The sequence below is a fragment of the Pelodiscus sinensis genome, chromosome 27, assembly GCF_049634645.1.
Source record: "Pelodiscus sinensis isolate JC-2024 chromosome 27, ASM4963464v1, whole genome shotgun sequence".
Lineage (NCBI taxonomy): Eukaryota > Metazoa > Chordata > Testudines > Trionychidae > Pelodiscus > Pelodiscus sinensis.
The window spans coordinates 13,466,227-13,488,979 of NC_134737.1; the positions used below are offsets into that span (position 1 = coordinate 13,466,227).

The 22,753-nt window shown below is 47.1% G+C and overlaps 1 protein-coding gene across 6 annotated transcripts in view; it reads left to right on the top strand.

Annotated features, from left to right (window-relative positions):
- Window positions 1–9,109: 9,109 nt before the first annotated feature.
- The window catches only part of PPP1R12B (protein phosphatase 1 regulatory subunit 12B), a 151,488-nt gene continuing 137,844 nt past the window's right edge, over window positions 9,110–22,753 (top strand). For 3 of the 6 annotated variants that reach the window (XM_075910194.1, XM_075910199.1, XM_075910197.1), the window contains exon 1: window positions 9,112–9,500. In XM_075910194.1, the coding sequence (XP_075766309.1) occupies window positions 9,213–9,500 (288 nt within the window). In that variant the 5' untranslated portion in view covers window positions 9,112–9,212. Of the gene's footprint in view, window positions 9,501–22,753 lie in introns of all 6 variants that reach the window. The other 3 variants (XM_075910196.1, XM_075910200.1, XM_075910195.1) reach the window with 2 other exon arrangements.

Genomic DNA, 22,753 nt, shown 5'->3' on the forward strand with positions numbered 1-22,753 from the left:
GCCATTGATGGACGGAACCTCCATGAATTTATCTAGTGGGTTTTTTGGAACCCTGTTCAAGTCCTGATCTTCATAATGTCACTTGGACCAAGCCTGGTGCTGGCTCCTGTAAGGTCTGTGGTGGAAGTTTGATCACTGCCAGGCCTGCTGGGAAGTGGGGGACAAAAGGGAAAAATCCAAAGTGAAAACTTTGTCATAAAAATTCCCTTTTGTTAAAAAGCCACGTTGTGGGGAAAATGTGTCAACGACAAAATGTTCGACATCCCAACTGTCTATGCTCAGGACCAGGGCTGTGAAAGATTAATGGGGGAGGCTTACCAGTTCTGGTTAACCAGTAGGGGCTGGAGCAACTCCCTGCCTGCCATGGGCAGGGGGCCGTTCCTGCCCCACAGATGCGGCCTGTTGGAGCAGCCCCTGTCCATGGGGGCTATCTGTCTCTCTCCCTCCTACCCTGCAGCAGGTTACACAGGCTGGCAGCCCCCCTCCTGAGGCTTCATTGCAGGTGCTGTCATATAAAGCTTATTTAAGCTTTATACTGCAGAGTCCACAGCCATGTAACCACTAGGATTCTCAGCACTTACAGAGTTACCTTTTTAAATGCATTTCTACCTCCCTGCTCAGGACACGATGGGACACAGCTGGGATCAGGTGAGCACAGAAAGGGTGGCTTGGATCGCAGGAAGGATGTGTACAGGTAAGTGCAAAATTAAACATTCCCACTGTTGTTCTTTATATCACCTGCTCTTTGCTTTGGAGTTTAACAGTAGCTGTCAGTTTCGGGGTGCAATCCATTTTAGGATTAAATACATGTCTAGTCTAGTCCAATTTGCTGTATGCTCTTAGACTACATTAGACCCTATGGGTGTAATTAATACTATGGTGATCAACGTGTTCTGTGTTTTCTGTAGCCCTATTTATTTTATTTAAAGTGAATGTTGCAATGAGGGATTAGCCCGCATAGGTTTCAAGCTCAACATAGTGAAAGTCACCTCTATTACCTGGTTCATATTTAGTCTAGGGCAGTGGCCTCCAACCTTTTTAACCACAGATCACTTTTTCTATTTAAGTGCAATGTAAGATCTACCTCAAACCCAACTACCCCTGCCCCACTTCCTTCCCGCCCCTTCTCTGAGGCCCTGCCCCTGCTCCATCCCCCTCTGAGGCCTCACCCTGCTCATTCCGTCCCCCTTCCTTCCCCATCCTCGCTCACTTTCACCAGGCTGGGTTACGGGGTTGGGGTGCAGGCTCTGGTCTTGGGCTAAGAGGTTTGGAGTGTGGGGGGGTTCCAGGCTTAGCCCAGGGTGGGGATTGGGGAGTAGGAGGGGTTTCAGGGTGCAAGCTCTGGGAAGGAGTTTGGGTGCAGGGGGACTCGCGTCTGGGGCAGGAGGCTGGATGCAGGAGGAGGTTCAGGGCTGGGATGGGTTCAGGAAGCAGGCTCTGGCTGGGCACCGTTTAACTGAGATGGCTTCTGGGTGATGGAGCAGTGGAGTTAAGGCAGCTTACCCCTGCCCTGGCCCTGCACCACTCCTGAAAGCAACTGGCATGTACAACAGTGGCTCCATGTGCTGCCCCTCGTCTACAGCCACTGAGCCCCCTGCTCTGCCTTTCTCCAGGGCTGCAGGGATATGCCAGCCACTTCCAGGAGCAGCAATTACTACAGGAGGAGAGACTCCAGCCATGCCAGGTCAAGCATTTTAGAACTCACAACTCAAAGAATTAAATTTAAGTGTAAGAGAGAACTTAAAATTATGAAATGCACAGACCAGTCAAAAACCACAAATGCCACACTTTGCAAGCAGTAAAAGATGTAACAACGCCCCCCCCACGTATGTGTTGGGCTGGGAGATGAGAGTGAAGGACAGTATGTGTGTGAGAGAATGACAGGCACACAGTGTGAGTGTGAGACAGAAATTTGCATTGCCAAGCTCCCTCCATCCCCTTCTCTCTGTGTGGAGACAGGGTACAGGAGTGGGAGGAGGAGACACACCCTGACTAAGCACCGCCCCTCTTCTCACTCCCACACCCTGCACAGCAAGCAGGAGGCTCCCACAGGGGCAGCTCCAAGGCAGAGGGCAGGAGCAGCAGGACAGTAAGGGGAGGGGCAACTGAATTGCCAGCACTTGATAGCTTCCTGGCCAAACCAGTCAGGATCACCTGTCAGAGGCTCCTAGATCTACAGGTAGATCCCGATCTATTGGTTAGTGACCACTGGTCTATGGGAACATATACATACCAAGGAGAGTGGCCACTCAGACATTTACAAGTACAAGGTCTGGTTTGTTTTACAAGTTTTATTGAAGTTAGGATTACCCAAGTATGTAGAAATTCTTTACAGACCTATGCACAAGTTACACACACAGTCATACCTCCATAACGCTATTCTTAAGGCCTGATAGCTGCATTGCCAACTGATCATCAGTAGAAAGATGGCTCCTGTAGGAACTTCACACAGGGAGCTGTTCTTCTAATCTGGGCCTTCTCTTTGCAAAGTGTGATTTTGATTATAGGCCATTTATGCACATAGTGCGCCCTAGGCTAAGGCATATGTTCAAAAACCATGACAACCAGGTACTTTGTAAGCAAAACACTACTCTTACTGTTTCACAGTATCACCCATTGGTACATCTTTTCCTGAAATCCTGTGGCACCGTGTCATTCTTTGGTCACTTACTTATATCAAGTATTTCTGAAGCCTATGGCCTAGTATGGCTAAGCTAAAATTTTACAGGCCTTAGCCTGTAGGCTTTGCATTTCAGCCCTACTTAGCTAACACATAATTATCCCTTCTAATTACTAGTCAATCTTATACTTCTACGATCCTACAACTTAACTCTATTTAACATACAATGATTATATAGGACATCAGTTAATCATAACATCATATAATAAATGAACCATCAACTAAAATTACTGGCTACAAGACTTAGCTGGCTGGTAGGCTGTGACAAGTGATATTAACATGCAAGTATTAGGGATGTAAAATCCCTTTTAAATAGTTGATCAGTTAAACGTGAAATTTAACTGGTTAACCAATTAAGGGGGCTGGAGGATGCCTCCCCCCTACAGCCAGGCCAGACCGGTTCTCCAGGCAGGAGCTGCTCCAAACACTTGAAACATCCCGTGTCCATGGAAAGCCCTGTAGGACTGGAGCAGTCCTCTGCCCATAGCGGGTGGGGAGCTGCTCCAGCCCCCATCAGTTAACCAGAACTGGTTAGCTTCACCTTGTTAAAGGTTAGACTTACTGGTTAACCTTTCTATCCTTAATAAATATCACTTTTCGAGGCAGCAGACTTATTAGCTAGCACAGTAACATGTAGCCCATGGGGATTCTAAGTGTGATCCATGAGACACTTTGTTTCCCCTTGCCCATGTGCAGGGTTGCCAGATTCTTATGGTTTTAGTCTGCATAGTTTTTCCCCTACTACTATTACTAAAGTGACACACACTTAAAGAAAGGGCATGTGAAGTGAGGTGCATGCTCACAACGACTGTGAGAGCCACACACACTCTGAACCTTAGTAGTGCTTTGTTTCAATGCAATTGATACACCCCACAAATTCTAGGTATGCAAGTGCAGTTAGCAAAACTAACTTGTCCTGGGAGTCCATCTTGCAATGAAGGAGGCCACTCATGCGGCCTGCTCACTAGCCTAGGTTGCCCCTCACTGAGCTAGAAAGTCTTAAAAAGCAACAATGAAAGCAAATGTGCAAAGCATCTTATTTGTGTTTCTCTTCTGTTTAGGTCCAGTAAAGAACAGAGACTTACTAGCCACTGTTTTTTTTTTACTGAGTCTGCAAAAAATCCTCTATACAAAGAAATTACAATGATTTGGATTTGTATATGTGCATATTTATTTGTTTTTCCTAAAGCTAGTTAAGTATTTTAGGAAAAAGGGTCAGAGCAGCCACCAGCAAGCGATGGTGACTGCACTCTGAGGCCACCAAAAAAATCTGTTGTGAGAACCTCTCACTAGATGACCACAAAGACCCGTTTTTGGGACTGAAATCTAGGACTTTCTGGGCTGGGCTGCTAGACTGTGAATTCCCAAGCAAAATCAAACCACCAACGCAGGTCCGCTTTATTCTTTTGCTCAGAGCACAGCATCAAAGTGGGTCCAGAGATGAGACAATGCCTTCACCTCTTCCCAAATATTTCCTAGGAATGCCATTTACATTTATTTGGCTAGCACCTTACCTCAAAGACTCTTTTCAAGCTCATACCACTTCCGAGGGTAACCCTTTGGCCATATTTCCTCCCTGGAGACATTCTCTACAATCTCACAATTATACATACACATTTGCATTTTTAATGCAATGAACTCCTAAGCTACTGTATGTTAATTCAATAAGGTTTAAATTGATTCAATAAGGTTGACCCAAGGCATTTAAGAAAATTGCTGTTTCTATCACACTGACACCCAAGGTCTTTTTTGACAAGGCAATTAATACAGAATTAGAGATTTTTCCAAACAGATATTAGACATTAACTAAGGTGCTGACAGATGTGGGAACCACTGACAATAAGAGATACAATTTTAATAAAACATGATTTACAACCACAGTCTCCTCCATCAAAGTTAGCCTGCTTAAGGCCTACATCCACAAACACTTAACACCAAGCCTAATGTTTACTACCATGAATAGTTACCCTCATCATTCAGCAAGAGTTCAGTTCTGCAAAACAGACGGTAATAGGTTTACCCCTAAAGATGTATTTAAGTGTTTTGCTGGATCAGGCCAGAATGCTAACAACAGGCTCTGCAAAGTGACTGTTGGTCAAATAAACATGGAACAGGGAAGTTAAGTGCCAATTCTGGCCACCAGAGGAAGCTCATAATGTAAATACAGTACAAACAACAAGTATTAAAAATAAATACGTAACAGGGAAATTAAGTGCCAATTTTGGCCACCAGAGGGAGCTCATAATGTAAATATAAACAACAAGTATTAAACTTATGCTACAGTAAAATTGTTAGTTTTTAAGATGCGACCGGACTCCTGTTGTTTTTGCTCAGACAGACTAACACAGTTACCTTTGAAACAATGTACAATACAGCAGAGACTAGGACCACCTTGGGGAAGTTTTTCCTAACTCTGAAATGTTTGTAACTCTGAACAAAACGTTATGGTTCTTTCAAAAGTTTACAACTGAACACTGACTTCATGCAGCTTCGAAACTTTACTTTGCAGAAGAAAAATGCTTTTAACCATTTACATGAAACAAACGCAGAAACCGTTTCCTTACCTTGTCAATTTGTTTAAACTTTCACTTTTTTAGTAGTTTACATTTAACACAGTACTATAGTTCCATTTTAAGTAATTTATCTTGCTTCTTTTTTAGTGTTAGGTATCCACACACAAAAAAGCCAACATAAAAGCCCACCAATTTAAAAGTCTGTACCAACACTAGTCTTTATAATGACAATTAAAAAAATAGTATCCAAACTTAACTTTCCTGCTTAAGTACTACAGGATAAACTATGTACACTTGAAAAAATCTTTAACGGTATTCTGCTTGAGGTTGCTAATAAGCTTTTTTGCTGCCAAGGTGCGTAGCTTGTGAAGCATCATTAGGTTCATTGGTGTGGCTTCAGGCTGTTGTTCCAGCCATTGAAGACAGGCAGTGAAACACTCTTCTGCTTGCATGTGTGGGACCCTCTTGGCGGTCTCCCCCTCCTTGTCACTGTCACTGTCTGGTTGTGCTGTTTCTCTTACCAATTCAATTATCTCATGGTCGCTAAGAATAGGGTGTCCGTTCTCATGTTTATCTGCATTTAGCCAGTCCTCCAGTTCCTCCATGGTGATATCCAAAAGTTGTCGCTCTTCAGAAAAATTCAGTTGATTTATTTCCTTCTGGTCATTGTTTTCCAATTTATCTGGTTCAGTATTATCAATACATTGCCAAAGTGTATTCCATGAGGATCTCAAAGACTGAGAGTCAATCTCACTCCAGGCCTCAGCACACATGTAGACAGCATCTTTGATTGTCAGCTGTTTACAAAAATCTGTGTAAGATTCAAATTGCATTGATCCCAGTAATACTCGCCGTAAGAGGTTTCGCTTGTATCGATGTTTCATGTTTTCCAGAATGCTTCCATCCATTGGCTGAGTGAGGCTGGTGACATTCCGTGGCAAAAACAAACACCGAATACTTCCATCTTCCGTCAATAGATTTTCAATGGCAGGGTGAGATGGAGCATTATCCATCAATAGCACAGCTCGGATAGGTAACGATTTTGACGTAAGGTAGTTTTTCACAAGCGGAACAAAGTTTTTAAAAAACCAGTCGGAGAAAATGCCTTTATCCATCCAAGCATTGCGCTGGCTGTAATAATGGACAGGTAGAGCTGACATAATGACATTTGCAAAGCAGCGAGGTTTTGCACTTTTGTGAATGAACACCAACGGGAGACGGAAATCCCCACTTGCATTAGCAGTAACCATCAGCGTGACCCGATCTTTATAAGATTTGAAATTATTCGCCTGTTCTTCTGAACTGTCTGCCAGAGTTTTGTTTGGAAGCTGGCGCCAGTACAGGCCTGTCTCGTTGCAGTTAAAAACTTGGTCCCGGGTAAGCTCATGTTGTTCAATAAATGATTTGAAAATGTTTTTAAATACACCAGCAGCATTCCAGTCAGTTGTCAAAAACTCTTCTTGCATCCTTAACTGCCGTATCCCATGACGATTTTTGAACCGACAGAGCCACCCTGTACTTGCTTTAAAATGGTTCTCATCTTTGTCTGGGTACATTTCTCGGTAGAGTAACTTTGCCTTTTCTGTAACCATCACACCACTTATAGGAGTGCCTTTTGATCTCTCTTGTGCGAACCACAGATGCATGGCTTTGTCAAAAGCATCATCGGCAGCTTTGCGTACAATACACCTGCTTTTTACTGTTCCATTGTCTTTGGCTTCTTTTGCAAATTGCTTTATTTTTTCCTGGCTTTTCCGAATATCGGTGATGGTTGATTTCCCAATACCATATTCTACTGCAATGTTGCTAAGACTAATACCACTGTCGAGTTTTTTTAATATTTCTAGTTTTGTGTCAATTGAAAGTGTGACACGTTTGCGCTTCTTACCGCTTGCCATTTTGCTTAGTCATATAGTATTTGCTTTTTCTTTTCTTCCTGTTTTGTGGCCTGATTGTGTACTTCTGGGTCCAAATGAGGTGTGCAGGCCAATAACCAGTCTGTTTGCCACTCTGGTGTTAGTACGCCTGAAGTTCTATTGTACTGCAAGAGAAACATACCGAAACTATCAAATAAAATGTAGTTACTGTCTCATAATAGAACACTGAAAAATAATCTGAAACAATTCATCTCTGGGTTAATACATTTGGGGATCATTTTTCCCTCTCTACTTGTTATTGTTCATGAAAATAGTAGCTATTTTACTTAAAAATTAATCTGCTGCTTTTTCTTGCTCAAGTTGTAACCTTAAAAGCATTTCCATATGCATGAGGAGGCAGGGTAAAGTTTGTATGTGTAGATCTCTCCAAATCTGCAGATATCCGCTTTACATTTGCAGGTATCTACAGATATAGATGTGGGTATCTACAGATGTGGATGTGGGTATCTGTGGCTACAGATGCGGACACAAATTTTTCTATCTAGAACCCTGAAAATCTGTGGCTATCTGCGGGTTATGGATGTAGCTACTTGTGGCTCATTTCTGCAGATGCAGAGGGCAATTCTTTATCTGTGCAGGCAGGTGAGCCGACCGATTTGCCAGGCACTGGATGAGATGTGTGTGTGTGTGTGTGTGTGGAGGGGGGTGGGAGTAGCCCTGGGTAAGATGTGTGTGTGGGGGGAGAGGTGTGTGTGGGGGGGATGGGGGTTGGGGTGGCACTTGGGGAGAAGGGTGTGTGTGGGGGGGTGGCACTGGGGGAGAAGGGTGTGTGTGTGGGGGTGGGGTGGCACTGGGGAGGTGTGTGGGGGGATGGGGGTGGCACTGGGGGAGAGGGGTGTGTGTGGGGGGGTGGGGGTGGCACTGGGGGAGAGGGGTGTGTGGGGGGGGTGGCACTGGGGAGGTGTGTGGGGGGATGGGGGTGGCACTGGGGGAGAGGGGTGTGTGTGGGGGGGTGGGCGTGGCACTGGGGAGGTGTGTGAGGGGATGGGGGTGGCACTGGGGGAGAGGGGTGTGAGGGGGAGTGGGGGTGGCACTGGGGAAGTGTGGGGGGGATGGGGTGGCACTTGGGGAGAGGTGTGTGGGGGGGGGATGGGGTGGCACTGGGGGAGAGGGGTGTGTGGGGGGGATGGGGGTGGCACTGGGGGAGAGGGGTGTGTGGGGGGATGGGGGTTGGGGTGGCACTGGGGGAGAGGGGTGTGTGGGGGGATGGGGGTGGCACTGGGGGAGAGGGGTGTGTGGGGGGGGATGGGGTGGCACTGGGGGAGAGGGGTGTGTGGGGGGGATGGGGTGGCACTGGGGGAGAGGGGTGTGTGGGGGGATGGGGGTGGCACTGGGGGAGAGGGGTGTGTGGGGGGGGATGGGGTGGCACTGGGGGAGAGGGGTGTGTGGGGGGGATGGGGTGGCACTGGGGGAGAGGGGTGTGTGGGGGGATGGGGGTGGCACTGGGGGAGAGGGGTGTGTGGGGGGGGATGGGGTGGCACTGGGGGAGAGGGGTGTGTGGGGGGATGGGGTGGCACTGGGGGAGAGGGGTGTGTGGGGGGGATGGGGGTGGCACTGGGGAGGTGTGGGGGGGGGGCCGCACGCCCGGGAGGGGCGTGGCCTTGGGCAGAAAGGGCGGGGCCGCGTAGCCCGCCCCCACTCGGCCCGGGGCTCCAGGGGCGCTGTCCCGGGCCGGGGCCGCCACCAGGCCCGGGCCCCCCGAGCGGCCGGCCAGGGCAGGAACCCGGCGCCCCGCCCCGCCCCCACTCACCTGCGGGGCCGGGGGCGACTTCGGACGCGCGCGAGCCCCGTGCGCCGGCTCAGCCCCTCCAGCCTCGCAGGCTGCCACAGCGGCGCCCGGGCCGCCGCTTGGAATGCTGGGAGCGGTAGTCCGAAGGGGCGGGGCGCCCGGCGCGGAGGATGCCGGGAGTGGTAGTCCGCCGCTCAGGGGGCGCCCCGGGGAACTACGTGCCCCATGGTGCCGGAGGGCGGGCGGCGCCTGCGCGCCGCGGCCTCGGGGCGGTAAAGATGGCGGCGGGGGCGCTGCGCCGCGCTCCGGGGTGACGCTGGCGGCGGCGCCTGCTCCTCAGTGCGGCGGCGGCGATGTCGGAGCCGGGGCACCTGGGCGTGAAGCGGGCCGAGTCGGCGCGGCTGCGGCGGGTCGAGCAGCTGCGGCGCTGGAAGGGCTCCCTGACCGAGCTGGAGCCGGTGGTGCCGGTGGGCGCGCGGAGCCGGCACCGCGGCGGGGGAGGGGCCCGCGTCCGCTTCGAGGAGGGCGCCGTGTTCCTGGCCGCCTGCTCCAGCGGCGACGCCGACGAGGTGAAGCGCCTGCTGGCCCGCGGCGCCCGCGTCAACACGGCCAACGTGGACGGGCTGACAGCGCTGCACCAGGTACCGGCCCGGCGCCCCCCCCCCCCGCGGCCCGCCCCCCCCCCCGCGGCCCGGCCCGGCCCCCCTTCCCCCCCCCGCATTCCGGCCCCCCCCTGCGGCCCGGCCCGGCCCCCCTTCCCCCCCCCGCATTCCGGCCCCCCCCCTGCGGCCCGCCCCCCCCTGCGGCCTGGCCCGGCCCGTTCCCCCTTCCCCCCCCCGCATTCCGGCCCCCCCCCTGCGGCCCGGCCCGGCCCCCTTTCCCCCCCTGCGGCTCGGCCCCCCCTGCTCCCCGGCCCGGCCCCGCCCCCTTCCCCCCCGCGACCCGGCCCGGCTCCCCTTCCCCGCCCTGCCCCCCCCCCGCATTCCCGCCCCCCTCCCTCCTGCGGTCCGGCCCGGCCCGGCCACCCCCCCCTCCTGCGGCCTGGCCCGGCCCGTTCCCCCTTTCCCCTCCTCTGCGGCCCGGCCCCCCCCCCCCCCCCCCGCATTCCCGCCCCTCCCTCCTGCGGCCCGGCCTCCCTTCCCCCCCTCTGCGGCCCGGCCCGGCCCCCCCCCCCGCGGCCCAGCTCTGCCTGGGGCCAGACCCCCGTTTTCCTGGGTGACTTTCCCTTTATGGCGCTGACCCCAGTTAACCCTTTTTTCCCACCCGTCTGGGTCTGCTCCTCGGGGGGCTGGGTCCCCCTCCTATCCCTGCCAGGGCTGGCACACGCCGCCAGTCTTTCCCTGGGACCTTCTTTCCCAGACTGTGCTGGGCTTACCCGACCCGGCCACCCTCCCCCCTGCTGACTTCTCCAGGGCTGTCACCAACTACTGGGAAAGGAAGTCTGTCCCCTTCCCTTCCCCAGGGGCCAGGACCTCTCGGGCTTGGTGCCCAGTTTCATGTGGTAGACCTGTGGGGGACGTGCTTCACCCGTTGCTGCTGGTTTTGCCCTGGGCATTGCCAGGTGAGGGTGTCTGAGAGGTTTTCTCCCACAAGGGTAGGAGTAGCTGCCCCATGGCAGTGTCAGCTCAGTTAGTACCTTCCCCTTCTCCCTTTTTGAGAGTAATTACTATCTCCCATCCCGAGGGAGAGAGACTTGTCTCTTGACAGCCCTGTGTCCAGTAGTAGCTGTGGAGATGGGAGCTATCAAGAGTTAAGGTGCGCTGTTCCGACATCTTTCTGCCTGGGGTCGGGGACACCTGCCCCAGATAATAGACCTGGTAGCTCTTCTTCAGATAATTGTATTGCACAATCCCTATCCCCTGAAACAAAATATGTCCCATCAACTTCCTGTGTCAAGTAATCTTTCACTGCCATGCACAGTGTGATAACTTTTCTTCAGGCTATTGACGAGGTCAAGGTGGTAATCTCCCTCTTCCCTGCCCCTTACAGCCCCACGCTGGAATAACTACTGCTCACTGCCCAGCACTATGTAAAAATAATCCTCCTCACTCATCAAATTTCATTCTTCCCCAATTTCATGTTAGTTTTGCAGTTGGCTACACCCTTGCCATGCTAATATTCATTCTCCATGCCTTACATCACATGGCTTTTTCTTTTATCAGTAAAAAATTATGCTTCCCTCTGTGCTAAGGATCTAGGAAGAGAAGAAAAAGTCTCTAAATACTTGGCTTAGTCCACTATCTTTGCATTTTTGAGCACGTAGGGGGAATAACTGAGGAAAAAGAAAATAAAGCTTTCAAATATTTTGTCAGATTCTTGCAGGGTAGGGCCATTATTACCTGCAGCACCTATATCCAGGTCTTAAGATGGCTACGAAGTGAAATAAACAAGGCTACGGTTTGAGGGGTGCATTTCTTTTTCTGTCACTACCTACAGAAGGGACCTATTTGGATAGCATCTACTGCAATGACACACTATCTGGTCTGTCTCTTTTAAAAGTCAGGCACTTGGATTATTTGAAACTATCACAAGGAAACAGAGCAGCTGAATGAGCAAAATAGAGCGCTGGACTGTCGAATCTTGCAGCAGAGAAACTGACAACTCTGTTTTCTTGGAACTTTATATGTAGAAAGCTGCTTTAGCGCTAAGACTGTTTGTGTTTTTCTTGTCTAGAACTAACTGCTGTACTGGAAAAACGTGGATTGCCATTTTTGCAAGGTCAAAATGGGCTCTTGTCTGCCTCCTCGTATCTACCATGTGGGAGTTGCCCTGATGCTTTGGACTTCCAAACATTTTTTTTTCTTGGCAACCTTTGCAGAGACCACAAGGTGCCAGAGTCTAAGATAAGCAATAGGGATTCTATTAATATAATTCCAAATCTACTGCAAACTCACAAAAGTAACCTTAGAGACTAGCCTCTAAAATATCAAAATATTGCAAATTCAGAATCTGGTCCATCGTTCAGTCCTTTAGAACAGCATGAACTATGTGTTACGTGGTAGAGTGTATGTCTGTCAGATCTGTGGTACCCCGGCACAAGAGTGAGGCAGCTATATGTTTAAAATGACTAGCAAGGAGCTTAGTAGAGCTTCTGAAATTACAGATGGTTGCTCTTGTCAGTGAGTCAAGTTTATTTTAAATTGTATTGAAAAGTTCTTGTTTTTGACACTGGTTGAGACCTTGTAGACTAAATATTACTGCATTAGATTGCTGTGATCAAATGAGAATACCCTGAAATTACAGTTTTATAAAGAACAGGCTGACTTGGATATAAAAAAGCTATGGTATTTGAATCCTGTAGTAGCCGCTGTATTGGTTTGATTAGTATTGTGAACTGAAGTACATGACACACCTACCAACGTGTTCAAGGAATGTGACCTTTTCTGAGATTGGTGTAGGCTGTGGTCTGCATAGGGATGTTAAATATAGGTTAATTAACTAATCAACTAGTCGATGGATTTTCCATCAATTACTGGATAAGTGAGAGAGCTGCAACAGGGTTAGCTCCCAGGGCCGGGAGCTAACCCTGCTGTGGCTCTGCCTTTTAAAGGTATTAAAAGCCTGTCAGCTCTTAATATGTTTAAGTCTGGTGTGCGGTGGAGGGGACCCGGCCAGGTTACCTGATTTTTGGCTCGCAACTGTGTCCCCTGCTGTGCTTTTGCCTTTTAAATGTATTAAGAGCCCCTGATAGCAGCAGCAAGGTGGGGAAGTGACTAGTTGAGGGACTAGTTGGCTATCTGATAAGCTTTTCCTTATCGGATAGTTGACTAGTCACATACCTAGGTCCGTGTTCGTATTTCGTCACAGCCATAGGTGGCGAATGTGCTTTGGCATATCCTTGTTCTCTCATCTGGTCTGGATTGATTGCTTGAGCATACAGGTATTAAAGGAGTTTGTCAGTTGGTGTTTTCCACTTTATGATAGCCACCAATGTACTGAAAATTCATAACTTACATTTTTATGGTGGTGGTAAATACATAGTTTATGAAATACAACCTAACATTGGTACTACTACTTCAATAAGCAGGGTAATAATCATGGATAATCCCATGGACACTAGCAACAACCAGAATATAAGTAGTTATTGAAGAGTTTAGGGTGTAAAAAGTGTTTGATAGTGGAAAATGGAATGACTGGTGGATGTAGTATAGTAGAGTTGGAAGGAGAAGTTATCTTGGAATCCAAGATGGAGTTGTTGCTATAATTAGAGGAAATTACTAGATTAATTTACTGATGGTTGTAATACAGACCTTCAAAACCAGCTTGTAATTAAGCATATTTTTTCTTGTTAGGCATTTCAGATATTGATAAATTCTTTGTACCATGAAATCAAGATTTTTTGAATCAGAGACCGGCGATCAGCAGACAGCACTCAAACTTAGAACTGTATATGGAAAGGCTTCTACCATAGTGACTAACAAAGTGTCGGGTAACATAGTGAGAAATAACATGTAGAGCTTGATATTGTAAACTGTTAACTCATCATAAGAGTAGTTCTTAGATGTGTGAGTAGTCAAACTGGAGCAAATGAGGCTATACAAGTGTGAGGCTTAATTGTATAAGTAGAGATTTACAGGAAGGGAGGTGAAGTTAGCCCTTATTTTGGAGGCACTAGTTTTCTTCCTTCCCATTAGAGTGTTGCTATTTTTCACAGTGATGCCAGACTAGATGATATTAAATGTTTATCATACATAAACAGTGTTCTGTACAAAGTTGATGCTAACAACTGAAGTATATCATGTTGCATCTGACAAATATTTATATAAAATGATAATACATGTATCCTTAAATATATCTGAAAATCTAGGGAGTGGTGTTTCTGTATTGAGCTTACTGTTTGAAGGATGTTTGCTTTTCTGTTTGGAAGATGACACTTTGATGGTGTAAAGCCATCCTCAAAGTCAAAGTAAGTTGAAAGTCCTGGCGAACAGCTTGTGTGTTGAGAAGCTGCAACAAATAGAGTATAATAATCTGACTATTTCTGTAATATGCTTATTTGTATTGTCATTAAACCTCGCGCCAAAATACTTTGTTAGGGTTGATGATAGTGTGCGCTTGATATGCGTGCTAGGGATGTTAAATTTAAATTAACTAATCGACTGTTTGATGGGATTTCCATTGACCTATTTGATTAGTCTATAAGGGCGCCTCTGCCTTTGAACTATAGCAAGAGCCCAGCAGGGCTTTTGCTACAGTTCAGAAGTGGAAACCCCGCTGGGAGTGCAGGGCTTCCTTTTGAAATGTACAGAAGCTCCGCTGGGGCTCTTGTACATTTCAAAGGCTGAGGTGCTGCAAGGAGCCACAAGGTGCTGCATTTCAAAGGCTGAGACTCTGCAGGGAGCTCAGGGCCAGTCCCCCATTGGGGCTCTTGTATATTTCAAAAGGAGGGCCCGCGGGGGACTGGGCTCCATGTGGCGCCTCAGCCTTAGCAACAAGTGTGCTTTGTTGCTGCGATGCTGGGTAGAAAATGTTTTCTTTCCAAAAGTAGGTATATTAAGAGTATGTATTTCAACTTCCTGCCATTTCATGCCTGCCTGATTTTATATCTGTATGTATACAATGCCACCAGCTGCACAAAATGGTCTTGAGCTACGCACACTTCCTTGCTTTCAAACAGGGTTTTCGAAGCATCTTGCACTCTATTTGGGTAGTCATTATTGGTCTCCTCTTCACTACATGTTCCACCCTGTTGTGCTAAGAACAACTAGGTATTTACTTAGAGCAGAGCGTAGGTCTCCCCAACTGCAAAACTGTATTTTGAAAATGACCTTTGAATTACAACTGGCATTACAGGGTCTCCAGCTGGCAGTGGCCATCTTTCGGAGAGGTGTCATGTGTGGTATGCAAGCCTGGTCTGAGGGCCCAACTCTGGTCTCAGATCTGTATGCTCTAATAATGCAAAGCAGACTGCAATTGAAGTTGTGCGCTTAGCCCAGTGACTATAAAACCGTTTCTGGGTTAGAATCAGCCAAACTTATCACGTAGATCTTCAGGAGCTTTACATGAGTTCAACATAAAAATTCTTGCTATGATGGTTTTTAGTATTTTAAGCAGGATGCAAAGTGGTTTAGTATCGCTGATGTAATGTGTGCAAACAGCTGGTGTCATTATCCAACAAAGCCTCCATTTCAGAAATAGTGATTTCAGTAAGATTTTATTTTCAAATGTTTATGCATGGTGTGAAGCATAACTCAGAACTACTTGTTATGAGTGGGAGGTGGGATTCTGGAAAACTTAAACTTTCTTTACAAGGAGAGCTAGAAACATTGGGTTTTAAAAATAATTTTCTGATGGTAGAAAACAGCATTCTATGGTTCTGGGCCTTGTAGGCATCTCCAGAGCCTCTGATGATCTTCATAACTTTGCCAAGCAGCAGCAGAGTGAAATTAAGACTTGTGGCACTTGCATTACGGACGTTCTGAGCCCCAAAGGCATTAATGGAACTTAAGAATTGGGCTGGCTTAATGCTGTGGCTGTATAGGAAAACTCTGGGCAGCAGCAGGCACTGGAGCTATTCCTGAAGGGAGTGCAGTAGAGAGAGGAAACCAATTATTCAAGACTCGGGGAAAGGTGGTGTAGTGAAGAGACCTCCCCACTTTCACAGCAGCTAGGAAGTTCTCCAAGGGAGGTATGTGCAAAGTAGAGAATTTGGTTAAGTAATTAGACATCATATTTGCATGTTCTGTTTTGACTTTTGTACCTTCAAATTTAGTTTTGCCTATGCAAGTCAGAGGCCTGGTTTGCTATTCAGAGTGACACATACCTGTGCCGTTACACCTCCACAAAGCCACTTCTCCAGGCTATGCTTCCAGCCATTTAAATAAAATCACGCTAAACTGATTGTACTCTAATTATAACATTGTTCATCAAATGTCCATTTGATAAATTGTTAAATAGAATTTACTGCTGGAGTTGGCAGGAAACAAATGTCTGATTCTGTATCTTTTATAGACGTTTGTCAAACAATAGATTCTCCAAATAGCTCCACAGCTGCTCAAACCCTATCTGAATAATACCCCAGAGAGGTATTTGTCTGATGAATGAATTGGACGAGGACTAATGAAATGTGACAAATAATCACTGAATATTATGTGACGAGCCAACTGACTACATTTCTCCTGCTTTTGGAACTTTTCCCTTTATTCATTCACTTCCCATCTTCTTTTCTTTGTTACGTTAATCATGATAGGTCTGTGTCTTTTTTTTAAGAGCTGTCTTCTGTTCCTTACACCTGTCCATGTGTCCCCAAGCAGGGTTTGGAAATTGTGCCAGGCACTTAATAACGAGAGGACCAAAACTAATCGTGTACAGGAACTACAATGGGAGTAGTGATAAGGTAGTGCCCCAATGAGAAGCCAACACCCTTTCTCCTCCATCTACTAGGATGCTTTTCTTGGCTCTTTGTCAGGATTAGCATATCTTATCTTTCTCCAGCTAGCGGATGTTACGTTTCGAAGCCAGCTCTCATAACCTTCCAGTTGCTGGAGGGTACAGAAGAGGAGATCTCCATTGTACTCCCACTTCCCCTGTTCTGTTGCTCCCTCATTTTACTTGTGGGTAGGAAGAAAGGCCAGGAGTTCTCTCTTCCTTCTCCAGTGTACAGTCCATCTCTGCAACTTTCTTTTCCAGCCTCCATTCAGTCCTCAATAGTAAATAGATCCACTGTCTGTTTCTGCTGCTCTTCAGAGCTTTCCCAATCAGGAACAAAGTGAAATTGACGAGATTTTTGTCAGCTTCACTGTGGTCCCCAGTTTTCTCAGTAAGCAGCTGTGAAAACTCACAAGTAGAGCCCTGCACAGATACCGGTTACGTATCTGTGTGGGATATGCATGTGGATATCTAGGTGCAGATTTGTGTCCAATCCACAGATATGTGCAGATTTGCAGGGCTCTGACAAGATTTTGGTCATTTAAGTCTCTTGCTGCTTCAGAAAGCTCTGAGCAGTAGCAGTAATGCAGTCTGCAGGTTTCAGAAGAGGAGTATTGTGTTCGTTTACATGCAGATGATGCTTGGACAATTACCTTCACCCCTATTAGTTATTTTTAAATGAAAGCTTGGATTCTGCAGGAAGCATTATTTTTGCCAGTGGCACACAAACCTTTTAAGCTAATAAGGCACTGAATGCCGCATAACTGACCTGCATAAATACTGTTGCAGTTTTAAAAGCGCCTTATGCCAGCAAAGAATACCTGAATCTTGCATAAAAACGTGTTGGTGTGGTGCTTCTCACACTGAATGCATGGAATGCTCTTACAGCTGTGTCCTAATACTGAAGCCTGAGTTGTGGGAGCCAGTTGAAATGTTAGGGCTGATGTGTGAAAACAGAGAGCTGTTGCTATCAAAGTCTGAATGAAATTACTGTCCATTCTAGAACATCAAATGGGCAGAAGTCTCTGATCAACTTGCAAGCCTAGTGTTCAGTTTCTATTTGTGAAGGGTAGCGCAGAGGGCTACTGACTCTTGAAAGTAGAGATGTAAAATCCTGTTGGAATTAACCAGTGAAATGTATGGTTTATCCAGTTAACCGGGATCCCACGGGTGGGAGCTGCCAGTTAACCAGTTACTGGTAAAGTCAGTTTTTAAATCACGGATTGTTTAACTGTACAACCAAACAATTGCAATTGCTAACCTGTTACCATTCACATCCCTGTTTGAAAGTGCCCGTTACGTGGAGTGTGGCTTCTATGGCACACACCCGGCTTCTCACAGAGGCCCTAACACATCGAGATCATCACTAACCACTAAAAAATGTAGCACTTCAGCTTGATAAAAATAGTCCCATGATCTGGCTCTCCATTGAGGATTAGCATTATGCAGCTGGTCTGAAAAGCTGGCACCGTAGAAGTGTGCATATTAGAACAATCTTCAATAAGTGAAACCATCATGCAGAGGAGTTTAACTGCAAACTTTCCAAGACAAATCTTTTCTGAGTTAGGGATGAGAGGACTTATGTGCATGCTAGAACGTATGTGGAAAAGAACCTTTTTCAGGAGACTGGGGCAGGATGTAATTCAAAACAGAACCAGAGGGCCCTTTCAGACATATTTTTTTTCTTAAGAACAAAATCCTTCATGAAGTGAATGAGACTGCTTGGTGTAGAAGCAATACAGCTCTGACATGCTGAAGGAATCAATTCTGATTCCTGGGATTGGGTTTGGAGTTAATTTCAAATGTTCCCAAAGGTAGATGTAGCCAGGGATATGCTAGAAGGTGCTCTCTTGCAGTCTCTTTCTGTGGATTGCAAGTTCCCAGGAATGACTGGGTGTACAAATACACAGAGCTACTACTCGACAGGTTAGACCCAGATCCATATGGGAGCATTTGTAAGCTCTGAACTGACAATGAAAAACTCTTGAGAATGGAGAGGAAGGGAGATTGCCCTGTCCCAAAATCATTGCTGATCCTCCAACCATCAGTATCTTTCTGAGCTTGGAGGTTTCTAGGACACTTATGTCTGCCCCTCAGTTTCCTTCTTTCCTCCCTCTTTCCATATCACTTTGAGTAGCAGCACTGTGTGAGTGGTTGCAGGGCTCTCCATTGCATGCCAATAGGCATGTTGCTGTGAAACGCTCTGGGTTTTGCTGTGTTTCTATGTTCGCTGGAGCAGGACCAGTGACTGGGCTGAGTATAGAGCTCCTCTGGCTAGGCACCTTGTTGTCGTCTTTCAAGAGCTGAAGTATTTTATATACAGGCCTAAAAAGTCAAGAGTTATTTCAACTCCTTGGTCACAGAGTGGACTTATTTGGAACCATGTGGAAAACTAAAGTCTTTCCCCTACAAGCAAAAAGTGTAACTTTGGCCTTGGTAAATCTTGGTGTTTTCATTCCTAACAAAGGGATTTAAATCCTGTTGTAACTGGAAAAATTGAACCTCACCCTTAACTTTGAGTTTCACTCCCAACATTTCCACAATACAATAAGCTGACCTTGCAGAAGGGACACGAGCCGCTTCGGCTTTGCTTTTCCAGTATTCAGTCTTGGTCGTAAATCTTTGTGTACTGTACAGAATGTGGAATGACCACCTGCCATTAGCCTTTTGCGTGTCATTGCCTTTTCAGGCTAAAACTAACCCTGGCCCCACTCTGATACTTGGGGCTGCAAAGTTGATCTGATGCTACAATCGCTCACCATCCATTTCCGGACTCTGTCTGAAGCCTCCTATTTATAATTTGTCATTCACTGCTGCCTTCCAGCTGTTAATGTGGTTTCGCTACAAAGTTCAGTTTGGTTTGGAAAGGGGTGATAAGACTGACTTCAAAAATCTAAGGCCTGGGATAAATACTGTTGTGCAGTTGATTTTAAAAACTGACTTGGTTAAACTGTGTGTGGGCCCTCTGGTGGTTTATGTCTGTGTAATTGGTGTTGTACACATGCAAGCTAAACTGATATAAATCAAGTTTTAAATACTCAGTTGCACCAGTGTAATTAAAATGATTTAAATTTAAATTGATGCAACCCTCTGAGTAAACCAGTTTTAAGAATCCCAGGCAGGATGTATGCAAGGGTCAGTCAGTCTGTGCCAAACAAAGGTGGTGGGGATTCATCATATGTCCAATAATAGGTGCACTCTGCTGCAGGACAAATTAGTGTTGGTGTAGGAGCTGGTATGTTGACAAGGAGTGTGGATTTCCCCTTTGGAGGAATATTGTGAAACTGATTGAACGTTGGCCCTTCCAGTCTATTTTGTCTCTTAAGGCTTTCTTGGGGCTTTTCTAAGGCCATATCTTCACTACAGCAGGATCCATGCTGTTGCAATTGACCAGGGACTTGATTTAGTGGGTCTAGTGAAGACCTACTAAATCAACAGCAGAGAGCTCGCTGATATATTTGGTACGCCACCGGGAACGAGAGGCGTAAGGCAGGTTGGTGAGAGTGCATCTCCTGTCAACCAGTGCAGTGTAGGCACCACACTAAGTTGTCCTAAGCTACATAGACTCTAGTACACTACCCCAGCTATGTGAAACTTAGGTTGACTTACTGGGGCAGTATACACATAACATAAGCAGGGTGCTTTACTTAAGCTGTACCAGTATAATTAAAGCTCCACTGTGGATGCAAGTTGTATTGTTAAAATACTGCTTATCCTTGTATAGCTAACTTCGCTTCAGGAAAGGAAATCCTAGCATCTGTATACCAGCATAACTGCATCCATTTTAGGGATTGTGCTGGTATCACTGTTTTTTCCTGGAACAAACACCCCTCTTCAGTGTACTTGATGTGGAAGAACTGTCAAAATGCACTGTTGTGCTGCTTCTGAAGCGATTTCTGGGCTTTCTACAGATGTCACCAATTAGAGATGTTGCCTGTGGTTGCCATTTCTAGCTGAAAGAATAAGGAGCCCATGGGGGGGGGGGGAGTCCTTGTATCCAAGGACTTTAGCATTTTGGCAGAGTCTCTCCCTGCACGTTAGCTCTTTCCAGCTCCTGTATGGCATAGGAGCACTCCCCATACTACATCTGTGTGCAGAAGCGGGAGCTGCACTGGGGCTCTCAGCCTCCCACGTTGAGGCTCTGCTGCTGTTCTTTACCACTCAGCTAGCTTTTGAGAGGTTTCTGAATCACACATAGCATATTAGCTCTCTAGGCTCATCTTCATTCCAGACATTATACTGCTGGGCTAACTTGTTTAAAGCAGTAATACTTAGCACTTGACATCTTCAAAGTCCCTCCTAGCCAATTACGTGGACTAGTTACATAACCAAGCATCTAGTGCCTGCGACGCGTGTCCAGGATTGGAAATTTCAGTCAATATCACTATTTTTTTTAAACTTTGTTCAGTGCTTAGGAATAATTGAGTTTGTTCATGATGGGACAAACTGTCTGTCCCTGGTGCTAGGTGCCACCGTGAAGCTTCTGTCAGATACAAAGTAAAACCAAAGCCCTGAATATTTCCAATCTTGACAGTCAATGTAAGTCTTCATAACAGGAGCTGTGGTGTCCACATCTCCATTTAGGTGGCTGCACTCTACTTCTCCCTCTTCGCTTGCAGCTCCACAGTTGCTTGGGCTATTAGATAATTGTCCTGTTTCCCTGCAGAGGTGACTGTGATGAGTGAAGTGATCCTCTTGCCTGGCTGAGCATCACAGAATCTGTTCTAGCAGAGCGCTTTGGGGGCTTAGCTAGAAGGCGCTCTACAAGCAGGTAGCAGTTACTATATGCTCTGCATTTCCTTCCTTGCCCTTGTTTCCTGAGCTTGCTCTTTCTCTAGCATTGCCAGAATGGTCAAGTAATGCTAATGCTCTCCTGGCAGCATGCTACAATGATTCTGCCAGCTGGCTGCTTGAGCATTCCCTTGCCATCTCTGGGAAGGCAGCAGCCATGCCTCTGAGGCGTGGCCGGCACTCTCTCCATGTGTGCTTAGTGGACTCCCTGGGGGTGGGATAGCGAAACCTGCTCTCCGTTGCCTCTCTCCCGTGTCTGAGGTGGGTAGGGGTCTGAACTGTGCAGCATCTGCAGGCTGAGCTTTGCTTACCCTGTGGTGACCTCACAAATGGCCACACCTGTCCTTGGGATCACCAGGCAGGGGAGTGTCAATCCTCTTCAGTTGGGCTTCTCTAGCAGTCAGTGATCGCATTGCACCTGCAGGGGTTCTTTGACTAAGCTGGCGCTGTTGGTCCTAATGCCCTTATCTGTTTGTGCAGTTGTTTGAAATGTGCTCCCTGAGTGTTTCTCGTAGGTGTTTCTGCTCGAACACCACCTCCTGTGAAAGCGCCCCATCGTAACTGGTGGGCAGTCTTGCCTTTGCCCTGGTTGACCCTAAGTATGGAATTCCCTTCCCACTTTCTCTGTCTGTAAACTATGTAATCCGCATGCACTCAGACCTGTTTTCCACAAAGTTGAGAGTAACCCCTGGTAGTTCCATACTTGGGTTTTTATGATCACTTGACAACAGGGATGTTAAAATTCAATTAGCTGATTAATCAAGTAGTCAATGGAATTTTCATCAACTACTTGATTAGTCGATAAGGGGCAGGGTGCTCGCTGTCCTGGTGGCCTCTCTGCCTTTTAAATCTAGTAAGAGCTGCTCACAGTTCCCCACTTGCCCGGTGTTTCCTGCTGTGCTGCCTCTGAAATGTACAAAGGCAGAGGCACAGCAGTTGGACTGGTGTGAGTGGGGACTGCTTCAGTCCCTGCTCGTGCTGTTTCCTTTGCCACTCCCTTTCCCCTCAAACAGAGATGGTGCTGGAGGGAACCAGCTCCCGCTCCCCGCCCGCCCTGTGCTGCCTCTGAGCCAGAGGCGGAATGGGGAAGTGACTGATCGATTTGTCGACTACCCGATGAGCATTGGCCTGTCAGGTATTTGACTAGATGCTTACACCCCTTCTTGAAGAAGATAGTCTCTGATCTTTATTCAGCATACCTTGCTGTTGATCTCTCTGGACTGGAAGGGGGGGGGCTTCGTACATGAAACTGTATTAAAAGACTTAATTGTGCTGCTGGGTAGACCAGTGCATTTTAATGGAGATGTTGGTACTTTGCTGCGCTACAGCTATTGACTTACGGCTCAAGACTGTGGGTTGGTTTATACAGGTGAATCTGAGTTTTGATACCTAATATTTCCACATCAAAAGAATGATAAATTCTTTACAGGAGCCGTTTAATCTTTTGCAGAGTGTTCCTGCGGTAGTATGCTCTCTGTTCTGCAAGTGTGGATAATTGGGGGAGGGGGTGTGTGTGTGTGTGTGTGTGTCTCAGTGAGTTTTGACATATGTACTGAAGAGCTGACCTCTTGAGAGAATGCTAAAAAAACCCCCCACAAATGTGGTCAGATGGCACAATTTCAAATACTTAATGATTTGTTGCAATTGTGTTGTGGTGGTTGGTGCTGGATTGCAGTTCGTTCTCACTTGCATGTGTTGTCTCTTTCTCATCCAAAGCACTCAGGGGCTGCATCTA